This window comes from Theropithecus gelada, chromosome 16, assembly GCF_003255815.1.
Source record: "Theropithecus gelada isolate Dixy chromosome 16, Tgel_1.0, whole genome shotgun sequence".
Classification (NCBI taxonomy): Eukaryota; Metazoa; Chordata; class Mammalia; order Primates; family Cercopithecidae; genus Theropithecus; species Theropithecus gelada.
The window spans coordinates 34,916,577-34,937,088 of record NC_037684.1 but is presented as its reverse complement, the minus strand read 5'-3'; the positions used below and the strand labels follow the sequence as shown (position 1 = coordinate 34,937,088).

General features: G+C 39.3%; 1 protein-coding gene across 4 annotated transcripts in view; it reads left to right on the top strand.

Moving 5' to 3' along the window:
* The window catches only part of KANSL1 (KAT8 regulatory NSL complex subunit 1), a 198,526-nt gene that overhangs the window by 126,453 nt on the left and 51,561 nt on the right, over positions 1-20,512 (top strand). For all 4 annotated transcript variants that reach the window (XM_025362219.1, XM_025362218.1, XM_025362215.1 and 1 more), the window contains 2 exons: positions 6,698-6,839; positions 20,197-20,298. In XM_025362219.1, the coding sequence (XP_025218004.1) occupies positions 6,698-6,839; positions 20,197-20,298 (244 nt within the window). The remainder of the gene's footprint in view (positions 1-6,697; positions 6,840-20,196; positions 20,299-20,512) is intronic.

The window sequence follows — 20,512 nt, the reverse complement described above, 5'->3', positions numbered from 1 at the left end:
TTTTTTTGAGACGGAGTCTTGCTCTGCCGCCCAGGCTGGAGTACAGTGGCCGGATCTCAGCTCACTGCAAGCTCCGCCTCCCGGGTTCACGCCATTCTCCTGCCTCAGCCTCCCGGGTAGCTGGGACTACAGGCGCCCGCCACCTCGCCCGGCTAGTTTTTTGTATTTTTTTTTTTAGTAGAGACGGGGTTTCACCGTGTTAGCCAGGGTGGTCTCGATCTCCTGACCTCGTGATCCGCCCATCTCGGCCTCCCAAAGTGCTGGGATTACAGGCTTGAGCCACCGCGCCCGGCCCAAAATTGTTATTCTTATCTAATATATACATTTTAGGTTGTAGTTAGGATTACATCATTGTATGGCTATCACAACTTTGTGAAGCAGATATTGTTCTTATTTCCAGAGATCAGTTTACATGTTTAGGATCATATAAAGTAAGTAAAAATGAGAACTTGTCTTCTGATCTTTCCTCTGTTTCACACTGTTTTGAGCTAGGTAGTGAGTATTTGTGAGTGGTTTTTTGTTGTTTTTTCATGTGACTCAGCAATTTCAAGATTTCTCATTGCTGTCCCACAGTGACCCTAACTCTTACACTGCAAACTGTTAATCTGGCAATTGTATGCTCTGGGATGATCTCAGTTTTATTTGAATCTTTTGGTTTTTAAAAGTTATCTAAATAACCTGGAGATTTCAGAACTTAGATGTCTCAGGATTTCCTGCACACTTGGAAGTAGCAAATAAATCCTTTGTCAATTTATCTACCAGTTTGAATGTAGCACTGTGTAGCTCCCTGTGAACCGTCATTTTACTTTAGTTGGCTAATAGAACCTTTGTTTCATTAAAAGGAAAGAATCCAGATGGGACTGAAATCAGAATCAAAGTTTCCACCATTCGTATTTTTCTGGCATATTTGTTGCCTTAATGAGATTTTTAAAAAATTTATGTTAATACATCAGGGAAGAGAAGCATAATCCACCAGCCCTGTTCTATTGGATTTACATACAAATTTCCCATCTTGGAAATTAGATGACTTAGTTAGAGGCACTAGGCCTGGTAGTCAACATGTGGTGTTCCATGTGGTTCAGTGTCTAGCTTTTGGTGTCACTTTTAGATAAGTACAAAAGAGTTGATCTATTGATAATCCCTTTAAAACCCATTGATTATTAATAACTTTAAATAACTAAAAACAAAAACTAATTTTTAGCCAACATGTAAGTTGAACCCTGAATTTGTAAGGGGGGTGAAAAAAGGACTTTTACTGTATGGTTTCAGTGTGTGTTTATAAAGGGTTTTTTTTTTTTTTTTTTTTTCCTTTTTGGTGGGGGTGGGAAGATGGAGTCTTGCTCTGTTGCACAGGCTGGAGAGCAGGAGCTTGTGATCTCGGCCCATGGCAGCCTCCACCTCCTGGGTTCAAGCAATTCTCCTGCCTCAGCCTCCCATGTAGCTGGGATTACAGGCGTGCGCCACCATGCGTGGCTAATTTCTGTGTTTTTCATAGAGATAGGGTTTCACCATAGATTTCACCAATGGGAAATCTTAAAATTGCTGAGTCACACACACACAAAAACACTCACAAGTACTCACTACGTAGCTCAAAAGCAGTGTGAAACAAACACAGGAATGATCTATATTCTTTAGAGTCAACAGAGCATTTTAAATTCTCTGTGGTAATAGTCTAACTGTGTAAAAAGAACTATTAAAGTATAAGTTCATAGCTAATGAAATATTTTTATACAACATGTATTTCTTATGTAAACCAATACTAGCACATAACTGGTTAACATTAAGATGTACTATTCATGTGGTATCACAAAAGTAAATATTGATACTGCAAAAGTAATTCATCGTGTAACATTTTAATGAATTTTTGTATAGCACATGCAGTCAAAGCCACTTTTACCAGTAAAAAGTTTATAAAAGCAGGGAGCAAAATATGAGTTGAAAAGAATTCCCACGCAGGTGATAACTACAGTACATACAGTGCATATTTTTGTGTGGACTGGGATAAAGCACACAGGAAAGTCAAACGTTCTAAGGCATTCTAGTGGCCTACTCAGACACATAGTTAAAACAGTTACTTCACTAATAGCACAGAAACAAGCAACAGGAATGAGTTGACTCATCAATGTTAGAATCCACTTGATTTTCTTCATTATTGATAGTGACTGTATTAGAAACAAAGTCCTCATTGTATTTAAAGTTATCATTCTACAGCCTTAGTCCTGTGTTCTTTCCTACAGTCTGTACGGTATAACAGTAAACATGTCCCTGATATTCAATGAGTGTCCCTTGTTTTAAGCTGTAAATTGTCAGAGTGAAAAATTTACACTTTGAATGTTGAGGAGGAGGTCTATCTTTACCTCTGATAAGCTGAGTTTGTATGGCTTGTTTTTGTTAGGAACACAAGATGTGAAGCTCTTATTCTTGTGTTACTGTTTTGTGGTGCTCTGCTCTGCCACTGGAGTATGATAACTAACTTACTCCAGACTTGTTAGCTGTCCACCTCTCACGTTTAATGACAGCTTAGCTTTCTGCTCATATTGCTGCTTTTTGAACACAAGATACTTTTTGGACACTTGAGTTGAGGTTTTCCATTTTTCATTGGACGTGATCAGAATTTGAGCAGCATTATGGAAAAACAACATTGTAACAACTTCTCCTGGAAATCACTTCCAGTTCTAAACCATCATATAACAGATACACTTGTAAAATGAAACTTGTTCATAAATTGGGAATTGTTAGTATTCCTTAGTGCTGCTTTGCCTTTCTTTAATTAGTTTATTAACCATATTTTCCAAAACATATCAGGAGGCTCACTTTGTATTGTTATTTAGGTAAATACCCGTGTAGGGGACTTTAATATCGAAGAAAAAGAGTATTTATCAAAGTTGTTGTGAACTAAAATGTTTTAAGTAATTTTCTTTTCCTTTTGTATTTTCAAACAAGGGAGCCGCGTGGTTCCTTAAACATTAGAATGCCAGGATGAAAAAGGTTTGAGGGGAGTTTATTGAGGAAAAGTAGTATGATTGATGTTGGGAAGAGCAGCTAAGGAGGCTGTCGGGGTTGCCCAGTGGTGATAGATGGGGACCTGGTGTGGTGATAGCTTTAGGAATGAAAGGAATCTATAAAACCAACAGATTTTGCAGGATAGAAAGGTGGTAAGCCTTGAAGAGTAAGGAAAGTTGGGAATAAAATACGAGGGTTAACTAGTTTTGTCTCTTTGTGGGTAGGGGGCATTTTTCTTGTTCAAGAATGATCCCCTAGGTTCTTACTGATCTCTTGAGATCATTTCCTGGATTTGGGGTAGAGCTAGACCTACAGCCAACATTGAAGCAGGTAACTGTACTTTAAAAGTATCTTTTTATCTTGAAGTGCTTCCATCAAAATTAGGGAACTGTAAAATGTCGTCTTTCTAAAAGAAGAGAAATAATTGATAATACTTTATCACAGTGGTTGATTTGAATGGTTTATGTTTGGTCCATACAAAAGTTAAAATACCATTGCTGTCCTTGGTCTTAATTATTATGGTATGATTAAGTATTAATTTATGTCTTACCCTATCGTGGTCAGATTTGGTAATTATTGACATTTTGTATTTTGTACCTATGGGAGACTGTGTTCAAGTTCACCTATAGTTGCAAGTTTTAGTAGTGAGTGTGTGTATCCTGATGGGAAGTGGGACTGAGGGCAGTGTGACTGCTGCTGCTTTTTGGGAAAATAGTTTTGTGGTAGATTATGAAGTATTAGAGAATATAGTAGACACCATGTAACCCCAGTCTTAATATTTAAAGAATGTTAATGTCACATTTCTGTCCTGTTTTTACATGAGAAAGACATTACATTAAAGGTAGGGCTAAAATCCAATTTCTCCATCCCCTTTCCAGAGACAATGAGCTTGATTGTAAATTTGTTGTATATCAGTTCTATGCATTTTAAAATATATTCATCACTTATCTATATTGGTTAACAATCCTTATTGTTTGTTTATTATTTTTGTTTTCATACAGCTTTTGCATTCCCCATTGTTGGGATTAAGTCACGCTGATACATACAGTAAATAAATTGCTAGATAGTATTTCATCAGATTCCTTTACTACTTGTGTGTACTTAATCTCGTTTAGTTTTTTTTATAGTTGTTTCATTCAACATTATGTTCTGAGATTTAATCATGTTGACACATACAGGTGTAGTTAATTTTATTTTTATTCCTATAGAACTATTAAATGAATAAATTATAGTTTATTTACCAATTTCAGCAGAATTGAAATATAATTAGTTTTATCTATTACGGACTCTACTCCAGCGAACCTGTTTCCTCATACAGAGGAATGTGTAATTTATGTTCTCAGAAACAGAGTTTCATGACTGGGCATAGTGGCTTGTGTCTGTGGGAAGCCAAAGGTCAGGAGTTTGAGAACAACCTGAATACCATAGCAAGACCCCATCTCTACAACACTTTTTATTAAAAATTAGCCAGTGGGGTAGGCTCAGTCACTCACACCTGTAATCCCAGCACTTTGGGAGGCCAAGGCAGGTGAATCACGAGGTCAGGAGATCGAGACCATCCTGGCTAACACAGTGAAATCCCATCTCTACTAAAAATACAAAAATTAGCCGGGCGTGCTGATGGGCGCCTGTAGTCCCAGTTATTTGGGAGGCTGAGGCAGGAGAATGGCGTAAACCCGGGAGGCAGAGTTTGCTGTGAGCTGAGATTGCGCCACTGCACTCCAGCCTGAACAACAGAGCCAGGCTCCATCTCAAAAAAAAAAAAAAAAAAAAAAAAAAAGTTAGGGCTGGGTGCCGCGGCTCATGCCTGTCTGTAGTCCCAGCACTTTGGTAGGTCGAGGTGGGCGGTTCACCTGAGGTCAGGAGTTTGAGACCAGCCTGACCAACATGGAGAAACCCTGTCTCTACTAAAAATACAAAATTAACTGGGTGTGGTGGCGCATTCCTGTAATCCCAGCTACTCAGGCGCTGAGGCAGGAGAATCGCTTGAACCCGGGAGGTGAAGGTTGTGGTGAGCCGAGATTGCGCCATTGCACTCCAGCCTGGACAACAAGAGCAAAACTCGGTCTCCAAAAAAAAAAAAAATAAAATGCCAGGCATGGTAGTATGCTCCTGATCCCAGCTGCTTGGGAGACTGGGGTGGGAGGATAGCTTAAGCAAAGGAGCTCTAGGTTACAGTGAGCTATGACTGCACCACCGTAATCCAGCCTCAGTGACAGAGTATGAGACCCCCCCATTCAGGGAAAAAAAAATTAAATACAATATCGTGATGGTTGGCTATGCACATTTTACACCTAACCAAGTATTTCTGAATTATTTTTCAAAAATGTTGGTTCCAGTTTTAACTGTTGCCAGCAATGTATTAATTGTTCTTTTCCATTTCTCACCAGCTGTTCGCTTTATCAGACTATGCGTTTTCCTATCCAGATTTCAAACATCTTAATGTTTTACCTAATATTTATATTTTAACCAAATTTTAATGAGATGACACGTTTTTATATATTATTTGCCTTTTATGTGAATTTATTTCTATTAAGATTGTCTTTTTTTCTTTTAATCTGTTTCTGAGAGTTCTGTTACATATTCTGATGTTTAATCGTCAGTTATATGTCTTAGATATCTTCTACCAAAATGTAGTTTGCCTTTTAACTTTATTGGATTTTCTATTGTATGTTGAAAAGTGGGTGATACATTTGTGTCTTATCTAAGAAATGCTTCCTGCTCTAAATCCCAAAGATGTTCTTGTAAGTTTGGCTGTTCATGTTTAGCAATTTGAAATGCCAAAATTTTGTAATTACATCTGAAGGGAACTAATTTTACTTTTTCCTTCTAAAGAACTGGCCATTTTAGTACTATTTATTGAATAGTTTAATCTTTTCCCCACTGAACTGATTTTTAAAAAATTACTCTGTATCTTTTATGTATCTAGTTCTACGTTTTGAGGCTCTGTATAGTTTTGCAGCACATCTGGCTATCTGGTAATGTGAATTTGCATCATGCCTTCTTCTTCCAAATTTTTTGCTGTTGGTCCTGTATTCCATGTGAACTTTTGGATCTGTTTCTCAGCTTTCATTAAAAATACTGTAGGCAATTGGATTGGAATTTCTTTGAATTTATAGATGTTCATGAGAATCGCCATCCTAAAAAAATGTATCCTACCGTTTATATAGATCGTTATGTTTTCAGGCATTATTTTCTCTATAAAGATATTTAATGTATCATTAGTTTTGTTGGTGTTATGAATGGTACTGAAAAAGTGAATATTTTCTACTTTATTAGTTTTTAAATATTCTTTACTGAACACTTTTGCCGATTTCTTTATTAGTTTTGATAATTCTTAGTGTCAGTTGGATTTCCTGTATGGATTATTCTTAATATATATTTTATTTTGGCAGGGACAATACTTTTATCTCCGAAGAAATCAGTGGGATTTCAGAGAAACTGTGTGTCACAGTATCAAGATGCTAGAAGGCAGTTCCACTCAATTTGGGAAATACCTATTTGAAAGTTTACATCCATGTGCATCCTGAGGAGTGGGGGGTGTCTGTTCCTGTCTGTCTTGGGTTTTTCTTGACGCTAGAGTTAGTCTCTGCAAGGGACTTTAGAAGTTAAATTCCACCCCCCCACCCCACCCTCCAATCTGGTATAGATATTACTGTTGCTCTTGGATTTCACTCAATTTATTTCCTTTTAGGAGACGCAGGTCAGAATGGAGATGGGCTGCAGACCGGGCAGCTATTGTCAGCCGCTGGAACTGGCTTCAGGCTCATGTTTCTGACTTGGAATATCGAATTCGTCAGCAAACAGACATTTACAAACAGATACGTGCTAATAAGGTAAGGGATAAGTATCTGGTGTTTTTAAATAGAGCCAAAAACTATCAATATTGCTTTTCTCTCATCCCCTCCCACCTCATAACCCCCATAACCCCCGTCTTAACTATTGTAAAGTAAATGGTTTAATGACCTGATATAGTGGTTTAATTTGTTTAAGAACCTGATTTAGCTGTGCGTAGTGGCTCACTCTTGTGAGCCCAGCACTTTTGGAGGCCAAGGCAGGAGGATCATTTGAGCTCAGGAGTTCGAGGCCAGCCCGGGCAACATAGGGAGACCTTGTCTTTACAAAAAATACAAAAAATTAGCTGAGTATGATGGCATGTGCCTGTAGTCCCAGCTACTTAGGAGGCTGAAGTGGGAGGATCACTTGAGCTCATGAAGTGGAGGTTGCAGTGAGCCAAGATTGTGCCACCACACTCCAGCCTGGGCAGCTAAGACCCTGTCTCATAAGAAGGAAAACACTATTAGAATATAATGGTTAATTGAATATGTATTTAGAACAAAATAGTGTGGGTATCTGAGTTAATAGGAAACAAAACAGACTGAATAATGCAAGCCATTGATGTAACTGTCATATTTGTTAGATTTGTGGAAAAGTGCCTATTATGTATCAGCAGTGTTCCCCATAGTAGGGTCAAAATAGTGAACAAAAATCCTACCTTCATGAAGCTTACATCTTTGCAAAGTATTTTTTATATTAGCTTGGTATGACTGAGCTCTTTCTTTATCTAGACCCACGTCTAGAAAAAGTCTATTGCTGCTAAAACTAAGGGTCAAAATGCCTTGACCTTAGTACTAGACAAAGCCTTAAGAATTAAGAAAATGGCTTTACCGTGAACAGTATCCATTAAATTAATTAGTAGGCCAAAAGTTAAAGGTTGATCAACTGATAAAATGAACAAAATGATCAGGGTTTGAAGTGAAAGTTCTGTGGGCTTACTTAATCATTTGAACTTTTATTCTAAAAATTTCACTGCAGACTTCTAGCTTCTTTCCAGATTGAGGATATGTATATGTATGTGTATGTGTATATGTATATGTATATGTATATGTATATGTATATGTATATGTATTTGTGTGTGTATATTCCACCCCCAAAAAAAATTCAACAGAGCATACTTTGAGGATACAGTCCAGAGGGCTCACTTTTTTATTCTTTTTAATTTGTTCCCTTAGGGTAGCATACAAATTAAATCCTGATTTACTTGTTTAAAAATTAGCTAGAACAAAACTAATAAACATTCTAGATTTGGTGAATATTTTGCTTTCCCAGCTCTTCACAAAGGAAATTTTAAAGTGAGATTTGTAGAACATGAACTGGAATGGTGACTAAGAATAACGAGGAGGTGACTGGATATGCCTATACTGAGGAGAAAAACACAGTCTTTCTCTATCAGGGACACCTCTTCAGTGTCTGTTTCTAGGTTTTTATAGCCAGTAGTTAAGTGGGAATTTCTATATTTGAGAACTAGAGTCTCTTAGTAACAACTGAGATTAGTACAATAGTAGTCATAAGTGTTGCTTCATCTTTTTATATACATTCATAAATATATATGTGGGTTTATATATGTGTATATGTTGTGTTATTTTAGCTGCCTGTTATAAAACTGCCACATTTCATAGAACTTAAGATGCTATTGATTGTAAGATGTACCATTATTTTAAGTACAACAAAGAAATTATTTCAGTTAAACTAGGGCATAACAGCAATTGTAAAATGCATCTTGATTTAAAAATTGTTGACATGTGGGGAAAGTACCTGTTAGAACTGATGAAATACTGTGTATCAATTCTCAGGAAACTTTGAGATTACACAGAAGTATAAAAAACACCCCCCCACCCCAAAACAAAATCAAAAAACACAACAGCTCAAAATTATCTCACTACCAACATTATGGTACATTTTCCTAGCACATAAGTAATTTGTTCAAACACAGTCATGTTACATATGTGCCCTGAATATTTCCCAGTTGGTTTTTGGAAAACGTTTTTATTGGCTGCATGCTATTGCCTTTCATTGTTGACTATTTAAGTTACGCTTATTATTAATATTAAGTATGCCATGACAGGTATCTTTATCTTAGTCAAAGATATGAATGCTCTTTTATGTTCTTAATGCATACTTTAGAGAAGCATTTTGGCAGTGTCAGTTTATAGTCTCACTAGTTGTCAGTTTATAGTCTCACTAGTTGTGTATAAGAAGATACCTCGGCCGGGCGCGGTGGCTCACGCCTGTAATCCCAGCACTGTGGGAGGCCGAGGCGGGCAGATCACGAGGTCAGGAGATTGAGGCCATCCTGGCGAACACCGTGAAACCCCATCTCTACTGAAAATACAAAAAAATTAGCTGGGCATGGTGGCAGGTGCCTGTAGTCCCAGCTTCTAGGGAGGCTGAGGCAGGAGAATGGCGTTAACCTGGGAGGCGGCGGAGATCGTGCCACTGCCCTCCAGCCTGGGCAACAGAGCGAGACTCAAAAGAAAAAAAAGAAGATACCTCATTTGTTTTTGGCAGGGTCAGTTTATAGTCTCACTAGTTGTGTATAAGAAGATATTCACCTCATTTGTTTCATGCTTTATTCTTCAGCTCATCACTCAGAAGCAGTGACAGAGCAGTTTTCAGAAACTTTCAAAATATCTGAAAAGTATTTCTAAATATCTGGAAAATAATCTGGAGTTTTGTGTATACCGTCACACGTTGCTTAATGAAAGGGAAACAGAAATGTGTTGTTAGGTGATTTCATTGGTGTGTGAACATCATAGAGTGCACTTAAATATAAGCTGAGGGCTGGGCGCGGTGGCTCGTGCCTGTAATCTCAGCACTTTGGGAGGCAAGGAGTGGGAGGCCGAGGTGGGTGGATCACCTGAGGTCAGGAGTTCGAGACTAGCCTGGCCAACATGGTGAAACCCTGTCTCTATTAAAAATACAAAAAAAATTAGCCAGGTTGTGGTGTCGGGTACCTGTAACCCCAGCTACTCGGTAGACTGAGACAGGAGAATCACTGGAACCCAGGAGATGGAGGGTCCAGTGAGTTGAGATTGCAACACTGCACTCCAGCCTGGGCAAGGCAGAGCGAGTCTCCATCTCATGTACATACATACATACATACATAAAAGCTGAGGTGGTATGACCTACTATACACTTAGACAATATGGTATAGCCTATTGCTTCTAGGCTATAAACCAGTACATCATGCTACTATACTGAATACTGTAGGCAATTAGTGGTAAAGATTTATGTATTTAAACATATCTAAACATAGAAAAATACAGTAAAAATATAATAGAAAAGATAAAAATGATACACCTGTATAGGGCACTTAAACCATGAATGGAGCTTGCAGGACTGCAAGTTGCTCTGGGTGAGTCAGTGGGTGAAAGGTGACTGAATGTGAAAGGCCTAGGACATGATTGTACATTACTATAAACTTTATAAACACTGTACACCGAGGCTACACTACATTTATTCTAAAGATTTTTTCAGTAATAAATTAACCTTAGCTTACTGTAACTTTTTGCTTTATAAACTTTTACGGTTTTAAAACTTTCTGACTCTTTTGTAATAACACTTAGCCTAAAACACAAACACCTTGTCATTGTACAAAAATATCTTCTTCACACCTTATTCTACAAGTTTTTTTCTATCTTTAAAAGTTTTCATTTTAAAATGAAAAGTTTCATTTTTTAAACTGTTTTGCTAAAGACTAAGACAGAAACACACATATGAACATAGGCCCACATAGGGTCAGGTTTGTCGGTATTACTGTCTTCCACCTTCACATCTTGTTCCACTGTTAGGTCTTCAGGGCCAACAACACACACGGAGCTTTCCATTGCCTGTGACAGTGCTAACAGAAGGATCTGCCGGAGGCTGTTTCACAGTTCACTTTTTTTAATGAGTAGAAGTACACTCTGATGATTAAAAGTGTAGTATAGTAAATACATAACACTTTTTATTATAAGAAATAAGTGTTTTTAACAGTAACATAGTTGTGTATTATCAACTATTATATTCTTACTGTACATAATTATATGTGGTATACTTTTAATAGCAGCACTGTAGGTTTCTTTACACCAGCATCACCACAAACACATGAGTAGTGCTTTGTGTTATGACAGGAAATCTTCAGCTGTACTAAAATCTTCTAAGACCATCATTGTATATGTGGTCTGTCATTGACCATAATGTTATTTGGCACATAAATATATGTTGATTATCCAAGAGTTTCATCATTCAAAGCAAATTGTATTAAGCACCATACTTGGACTTGGTAAATTTTTGCTTCGAGTTGTGACTTTGCTACCAGATGCTTACATGAACCTTGAGAAGAAAAGTCACTTAACTTTTCTGAGCTTCAGTTTCTTGGTCTGTAAAATACAACATCATAATCAATCTTTTACTTCTTTGTTTGCAGTCTAAATATACGGTGTCTATTACAGAGTTCTGATAGGAAGAATAACACTGGGTTGATAGTTCAGTAAGTAATGCATCAAGAAAACTCACAGCTTTACCTGTTGTATTTATACATTTATTTTTCAACAAATGGATTAGTTTCCTAGACTGCCGTAACAAACTATCACAAATGGGATGGCTTAAATCAGAAATTTGTTCTCTCACCGTTCTGGAGGCCTGAAGTCTGAAATCATGGTGTCAGCAGGGCCATGCTCTCTCTGGAGGCTCTAGGGAAGAATCCTTCCTTGTCTTTTTCCAGTTTATGATGTTGTGCTAGTCCTTGGTGTTCTTGGCCTGTAGCTACATCACTCCAGTTGCTGCCTCCATCTTCACATGACTGTCTTTCTCTTTGCATCTGTGTCCAGATTTCCATGTTAGGAGGACACCAGGCATATTGAATTTAGGGCCCACACTAAAGGTCTCATAACTTGATTACAACTGCAAAGACCCTTTTTCCAAACAAGGTAATATTCACAGGTTCTGGGTGAACATAAATTTGGAAAAGACAATATTCAACTTGCTCTAACAAGCCATGGAATTTTCCCCCAATGATATATTCACATACATTTAGTCTTTATGTAACACTGTAATTAACAGTTTTTGAGCACTTGTGATATATCAGGCACTGTGCTAAGCATTTTACTCTCATTCATGATTTTCAAGATAAACAATGGAAAGTCAGTCAAGTAGTTTGTTCATGGTTACACATCCAAGTGAGTGCAGAGCTGAGATATGAGTATCAGGCTGCAGAGCTGTTGCTCAAGTTAGTAATCACTTTAAGTGCTTGGGGTTTTTTTTTTTTTTAAGTTATTGAAATGGAAGAAATTTTTTCCTATTTGTTTTGGTTAAGTGAGTTGGTGTTCACGTTTTCCATGCTGCACCAAGATTTGCCAGAGCTGCCTGGGTTGTACAGACCTTTTTTTTTTTTTTTTTTTTTTTGGGCGGGGGAGATGAACCTAGGTGATAGGTTGAATCTTGGTGATAGGCTGTTGAGTTGTAATTTGTCTTTCGGTGGGAGATTGGAGGGATGGTGGGGCTTTTCTTTTTCTTTTTAAGGATTTACTTTGTTGCTTGTTAACATTAATTTTATTTAAGTGGTGTATTACCAAAAAAAAAAAAAAAAAAAAAGTATTTGTGACTACTGCTAGGTGATTCTAGGATGCAGACACCAGTTTCTGTTCTGTCAGAAGGAAGGTATTACCTTCCAAGCTGTGGAGTAGAGTCCCTTTTGGGAATAATGTTACTCTCTGGAGAAAGAATACAATTTCTGGGAACCCTTCTGTACTGCTTCTCCATGCTTTTGTGCTCTTTTAATTTTCATATTTTGTCAGCTTGTTTTTTAAAAAGAAACTCTTCCATGCTTTAGAAGGGGAAAGGAAAACAATATATGTACCTTGAGTATATACTAATTAAAAGTTTACTCATGTATGTTTGTTTAATGATCAGAGTAAATCTTCAGAAGCTTGTAAAAGGCAGAGCTAAATTTAAACTCAGGATTTTTTATCTGATTCAAAAGCATTTTTTTTTTCCTAACATATTTTACTGTTTTGTCCTTTTCATCATTTCACTGAAACATATTTATTGAAATTTCACACCTGATAAATAAGGGGAAAGAATAGGGACTAAGCAGGTTTTAAGAGGCAGGGTCTTGCTCCGTTGCCCAGGCTGAGGTGCAATGGCCAGATCATATAGTTCACTGTAACCTGAAACTCTTGGGCTCAAGCTATCCTTCTACCTTAGCCTTGCAAGTACAAGTAGCTGGGACCATAGGCGAGTCCCACCATGCCTGACTAATTGTTAAAGGTTGTTTTTTTTTTTTTTTTTTTAAAGGATGGGGTCTCACTATGTTATCCAGGTGATCACCTCAAGTGATCCTCCTTGCCTTGGCCTCCCAGAAGCACTGGCTTGACTCTTATGTTTTTTTTTTTAAATCCCCTCTTCTGACTACTCTTTGAGATTGCACAGCTGTAGCTGAGGATGGAAATGTTAAGAAGATGGAAGGTGGAAGAGTATTGAAACTTTTGAATAGGGAAAGAGCTGAATGGGAACTGCAGAAGCTTAGAACACCTTTCTCTTCAAAATTTTCGTAAAGCTCTTGAGGTTCTCATCGTAATAGGGTTTTTAAAGCATTGTAGACAACTTATCTTTTCAAAGTAGCCCAGGGTTATTCTTGTGGAACTGGTCTGCAGTGGGGTCACTGGTTTATCTTGAGATGCATAGGGAAGATTGACCTGATAGAGTGATGTAAGGAAGTATGTGAAATTGCCTGTTAGCTGTATTGCAAATACAGTTAAGAGAGGGTCTATCCACAGAGGAATCATTTAGGAGGTATTAAGGCTGCATGTAACTGTGACCTATTCCAATTCCTTTGGTCCTTGTGTAAAGCAGAAGCTTGCTTCAGCCTTGGAGTTTTCTAGGCCTGTGCAATCTAAGCATGATCCTGGCTCTGACTCGGGACATGGTGAAGGAAAAGGAGACTCTTGACCTTTTTCTTCGGCTTCTGTAAGTTGCTATTTCATAGTACAGTGGCTCTAAGTTCACTGCCCCCAGGCTAATGCCACAGCTATTCAACATTGACCCAGTTTAAACCTGGATTGTTAGGGAAGCCCACGTTGGGGGAGCCATGAGAGGTGTGGAGTCGAACGTTACGAAGTTTTCTCAGCTAATGCTAACCTTTCTTTTCATGGTTATTAAACATGAGTAAACTTTATCCCAAATAAATGTTATTGTGGCATAATGAAACATTGTATACAGAAAAGGGCAAAGTTATTAAGTGCATAATTAATGAATAACTATAGCTCAAAATATATTAAGTATATTTGGGGGATTGTTAAGTAATTATGTAGACCTCCTCTGTAAAGCCTCACTTTCATCAGTCTCTTCAGTTAGGTTCTTTTCTGCTCTGACATCACCTTCTCTCAACTTCTGTTATAGTACTGTCGTAATACTTTGTCTCCTTGTCTGTTCAAAGCTAAATGAACATAAACTCCTTATGGTAGAATCTGTTTTTATTTTATTATTGTGTTTTCACACTACCTTGCACATGGTAGCCACTCAATAGATGCTACCTGCATGAATGACTCTTACCTACTTGGATGCTTTTTATTTGTTCAGCCTCTTTTTAGCTGTTTTCATCCTTTTTGGTATGAGGTACCAATTAAATTAGAGGATCCAGTGTTTGGTTTTGAACGCCACAGTGAACTTAGATATCTTGGGGGCAATGGAGAGTGTACGGATGACTGTTGGTTGCATCATTGTAACACTTGAGCACATATTTTCAAAAATAGGTTTAATTAAAACTAATGTGTATTCAAATGTCCTCTGAACAAATTAAGAGGAGTTCCATTCTTCTGGTTGTGGAAGCTAGAAACCTTGGCAGTGTCTCTGACTATTTTCCCTCCTATCTTGTAAGCACAGTGGCATAGCTGGTTGATTCTGTCTTCAAATAAACATTCAAACAGGGCACAGTGGCTCATGCCTGCAACCTGGCACTTTGGGAGGCCAGGGAGGGTAGATCTTTTGGCCCCAAGAGTTTACAAGCAGCCTGGGCAACATGGTGAAACCCCTTCTCTACTAAAAATATAAAAAACTATATTTTTTGGTGGTGGCATACGCCTGTAGTATCCCCTTGCACTTGTATCTCTCTTTCTCTCCTGGGCTTAAGTGATCCTCCTGAATATCTGGAACTACAGGTGTGACATTACACCGGGCTAATTTTTATTATTTTTGTGTGTGTGTGTTGGAGATAGGGTTTTGCCATGTTGCCCAGGCTGGTCCTGAACTCCTGGCCTCAAGTAATCCTCCTGCATTGACTTCTCAAAGTGCTGGAATTATAGGCATGAGCCGTCATGACCTCCTTCACCATTTCCACTTCTTAATCCCTCACTATCCTGTATTTTGTTCTCTTTAGCATTTAATACCTTCTAATATAGTACATAACATTTATCTATTTACATTGTTTTTCTTTACCCCCAGTATTAGAATGTAATAAGCACTTTGAAGGATGGGTTAGGGGAGAGGGATAGGTCTCTTATTTTTTCTTGTATCCTTAGCACCTAACAAATGCTGATGAGTGGATAAATGACTGATTTAAATGAACACAAAAGAAGTGAAGTATTAGTTAGATCCAGCCTTTTGCCCCAGTTCTGCCATGTATTGGCCTGTAGAGACATAAGCTTTGACCTACATCCTCTGTGGGTCTATAAAATGATGTCGATGAATAGATGGTTCCTACCAAGTTTTATTATACTCTCTTAGGAGAAGGTGTCTCCATCATCTCTCTGAGGGTTGTATTTCGAAATTATTCTGTAGGTTAAGGAAAAATTCTTCCCTTTGGAAAATACTGTATCCTTTCATATAACTGAAAAAAATTGAAGGAGTAATTTTATATCTAATTGTTGGATTTATCTTCTGGCTATAATTATTATAAACTTAATATTTTCCTGTTAGAAAAAAATTTATACAACTCGACAAATATTTGCTATGCATTTATTTTCTTGGTGTGTGACTCTGCTAGGAGACATGGGGCATTTAAATATATTTGTATTTTGTCCACATCTTCAAGAAACTAACATAAGTTAACAATTAAAGGCTGGGTGCAACGGCTTGCACGTGTAATTCCAGCACTTTGAAAGGCCGAGGGCCGGGCGCGGTGGCTCAAGCCTGTAATTCCAGCACTTTGGGAGGCCGAGACGGGCGGATCACGAGGTCAGGAGATCGAGACCATCCTGGCTAACACAGTGAAACCCCGTCTCTACTAAAAAATACAAAAACCTAGCCGGGTGAGGTGGCGGGCGCCTGTAGTCCCAGCTACTCGGGAGGCTGAGGCAGGAGAATGGCGTGAACCCGGGAGGCGGAGCTTGCAGTGAGCTGAGATCCGGCCACTGCACTCCAGCCTGGGCGACAGAGCGAGACTCCGTCTCAAAAAAAAAAAAAAAAAGAAAAAGAAAGGCCGAGGCAGGTGAATTGCTTGAGTCCAGGAGTTTGAGATGAGCCTGGGCAACGTGGTGAAATTCCATCTCTACCAAAAAATAGAATAATTAGCTGGGTGTGGTGGCTTGCACCTGTTATCCCAGCACTTTGGGAGTTCGAGGCAAGTGCATTACTTGAGTCCAAGAGTTCGAGACCAGCCTGAGCAACTTGGTGAAACCCCATCTCTAGCAAAAAAAAAAAAATTTAAAAATTAGCTGGATATGGTGGCATGCACCTGTTATCCCAGCTATTTATGGGATTGAGGTGGGAGGATCACTTGATCCCGGGAGGGGGAGATTACAGTGATTCGTGACCATGCCACTGCACTCCAGCCTGGGTGACAGAGCTTGACCCTGTCTCAACAAACAAGAAACTGAGGCAATAATAAGTGAAATAAATAATGTGGCATAAGATTATGAATGCTGTGGAAATGAGATTTAAATACACAGAATGTAAGATAAAATCACCATGCTTTAGGTCGTCTGGCAGTATGGATAAAGCAAGTAGGAACTCATTAACCAGGGCATTTTCTTGGAAGGAGGTGGGACTTGCTGAAAATCTCTTTGGAAGGATGAACGGCAATTTGGACTGATAAAATATAAAAATCAGTATGAATAAAGATGAACAGCTCATGTTTTTTTTTTTTTTTTTTTTTTTTGAGACTGAGTCTGGCTCTGTCGCCCAGGCTGGAGTGCAGTGGCCGGATCTCAGCTCACTGCAAGCTCCGCCTCCCGGGTTTACGCCATTCTCCTGCCTCAGCCTCCGGAGTAGCTGGGACCACAGGCGCCCGCCACCTCGCCTGGCTAGTTTTTTTTTGTATTTTTTAGTAGAGACGGGGTTTCACCGTGTTAGCCAGGATGGTCTCGATCTCCTGACCTCGTGATCCGCCCGTCTCAGCCTCCCAAAGTGCTGGGATTACAGGCTTGAGCCACCGCGCCCGGCTGAGCAGCTCATGTTTTAACCGTTAATTCAGGTTTTTTTTAACCTTTAACTGACTAATAACCCCTACCTCCAGCAGCAGCAACAGCTTCACATACATTGAAACATTTGTCTAGGAGATGATGCAATTGGTATAACACTAACAGAGATATTTGGGGAAAGTAGTTGGAAATCGATCTTAAAAAAAGCAACTGGTTATGGGAAAACTTGAATACTAAAATGATTTTTGACTTGCTTTATACAGGAAACAGGAAGGCAGTTTGGGCCCTTAAGCAGGGAGTATCTGTTGAATACAACATTTTTAGAAGGCAGTGATGTACAAGATAGCTGTCCTTTGCAAATAGTTTTTACTTGGACATGATAAAGTTTGTAAGGTGTATTTTATGCTTTTGTTTAGGGAAGAAAGTATTTTGAAGCAGAAGTTCTTTTAACCAGAGAAACCTCATTTTAAAGGCTAGGGTAAATGTTTCTTGCTTACTAGTTAATGACCTTTCTCTTGTTTCTGAGGAGACTCCAGTTCTTTTTTTTTTTTTTTTTTTTTTTAAATTTTTTAAATTTTTTAAATTTTGAGTTGGAGTTTCACTCTTATTGCCCAGACTGGAGTGCAGTGGCGCAGTCTTGGCTCACTGCAATCTACGCCTTCCAGGTTCAAGCGATTCTCCTGCCTCAGCCTCCCAAGTAGCTGGGATTACAGGGGCTCACCACCACGCCTGGCTAATTTTTTGTGTTTTTGCTGGAGACGGGGTTTCACTGTGTTGGCCAGGCTGGTCTCCCACTCCTGGCCTCAGCCTCCCAAAGTGCTAAGTTTACAGGTGTAAGCTACCGTACCCAGCCTCCAGTTCATTTTTGTTGTTGTTGGAGATAGAGCCTTGGTCTGCCGCCCAGGCTGGAGAGCAATGGTGCGATCTTGACTCACTGCGACCTCTGCCTCCTGAGTTCAAGCGATTCTCCTTCTTCAGCCTCCCGAGTAGCTGGGACTACAGGCATGTGCCACGACACCTGGGCAATTTTTGTATTTTTAGTAGAGATGGGGTTTCACCATGTTGGCCAGGGAACTCCTGATGACCTCATGTGATCCACCCGCCTCAGCCTCCCAAAGTGCTGGGATTACAGGTGTGAGCCACCATGCCGGGCCTCTCATTTTTGGTATAGGCTAAGTGTAGTCATATTCCAGAATAGGTAGGCAGTGCTTCTTTTGCTTTCAAAAGAAAAAGAGATACATATTTCTTCTTAAAAAGCTGAAATAAGTCTGGGCGCGATGGCTCACGCCTATAATCCCAGCACTTTGGGAGGCCAAGGCGGGCGGATCACCTGAGTTCAGGAGTTCGAGACCAGCCTCGACATAGAGAAACCCGTCTCTACTAAAAATACAAAATTAGCCGGGCATGATAGTACATGCCTGTAATCCCAGTTACTCAGGAGACTGAGGCAGGAGAATTGCCTGAACCTGGGAGGTGGATGTTGCAGTGAGCCAAAGACCGTGCCATTGCACTCTAGCCTGGGCAACAAGAGCAAAACTCCGTCTAAAAAAAAATAAAATTCTATTTTTCTTTCTTAATGTTTTCCCCCCTTTTCTGCAGCTCATGTTTCATATTGGTTTTTTAGTTACAAGGACCCCAGGGATGGATCATCTGGTTTAGTGGCTCGTAAGAGTCTGTTGTATGGCCTAGAGAGCTCAGACTAATACAGTCACAATCTCTGGTCCCCTAAATCTATACTTTAGGATGTTCTTTGAGTCCAAACTAATCAAATCTGGTGTTTTTCAACTTTACAAGTTTAGGACTTACCAGGGAGCTTTTAAAGAATAGTAGAATATCCTGCTCTGGGCATGGTGGTAGGCACATGTAATCCCACCTACTCCAGAGGCTGAAGTGGGAGGATTGCTGGAGCCCAGGATCAGCCTGGGTAACGTAGTGGGGAAGAGAGAGAGAGAGAGAGAGAGAGAGACACAGACACAGACACCCACCTCCATGTACCCACCATGCCCTGCCCCCCTCCTGCACTCTTCCCCCATGAAAAGGTAGACTACCTGGCCCCACCCCCAGAGGTACTGAGTAGATGTTGGACCTAAGCCAGTATAGTTTGATAAGGTTCACCAGGTGATTCTGATACAAAATTTCCATTAAGAGCTTCTTAATCTAGTTATATCTCTATTTTTTCGACCAGAGAAAGAGTTTGGGAACCCTGATCGCTTGCATCCCAGTCTTTCGGTTATATAGTGTCATAGCCTTATTTTTGTCACCTCTTCTTGCATCCTGCATCCGTGGTGGGATTCGTGTGTAGTATTTTTTTTTCCTTAATAAGATAACTTCTGCCTTTACCCATCCTGGCTCATTATACCTACTGTGAGGAGAACTTGTGGGTTCATTTTAATTTCTTTTTATGTAAATTGTTTCCTGGAATGACTTCCAAAGGTCTGAATTTGAAATTGTCAAGCAGGAACTTAATCTGAAGTAATATTTATGCTTATGAAAAACAGCTGCCTTTGGGCCAGCTTTTAAGAAAGCTCTTGGTTTCTGATAACTTGTAGGGGACTGTTCCACATTTGTTTCATTGAGTTTTGTTTGTGCAGGTGTAGTTGGTGGAGTACATGATTGATAATAGTAGCATTTTCAGCTTAGTAATTCATAAACTACATTTGTTGTCTAGAAAAACTGCATTGCTGCTGTTAATCTAGTGGAGTCTAGTAATATGGTATAAAATGCCATAATCTGGTAAAGAGTTCAGATCTGAAAGATATGAATAAATATGCTAAATGGCTGATGAGCCATGTAGGTCAGATTAGTCAAGTGGCAGAGAGGGGAGCCTGGGTCTGCTTCTTGTTGAAATAACTCTTTGGGAAAACAAAGCTGCCGCTGGTATAGTTTGTTTCTGAACCATAGGATAAGAAAGAGGGGGGCCTCTAGTACACCAGCAGTCCTTTTGAGACTAACTCCTAAATTAAATTTGAAATTTATACTGCTCACTTATGTTATTTTTCTCCTCTCTATCCTGCAGGGGTTGATAGTTCTTGGGGAGGTACCTCCCCCAGAGCATACAACAGACTTATTTCTTCCACTTAGTTCTGAGGTGAAGACAGATCATGGGACTGATAAATTGGTAAGTATAAAAGATAGAAAGGGTGAAATGCGTAAGAATTAAGGGTGTTGTCTTGGCACACCATTTCTTCTCTGTAACTAGGATCCTTGCATTGGCCGAAGGAGGGGAACTGTATCTACTTTTATCACTTATGGCATTTTAAGATCTGAATTTCTGAATAGGTAACCTAGGGCCCCTCCTGCAGCTGTGTAGCTGACCAGTAGGATTAAAAGCA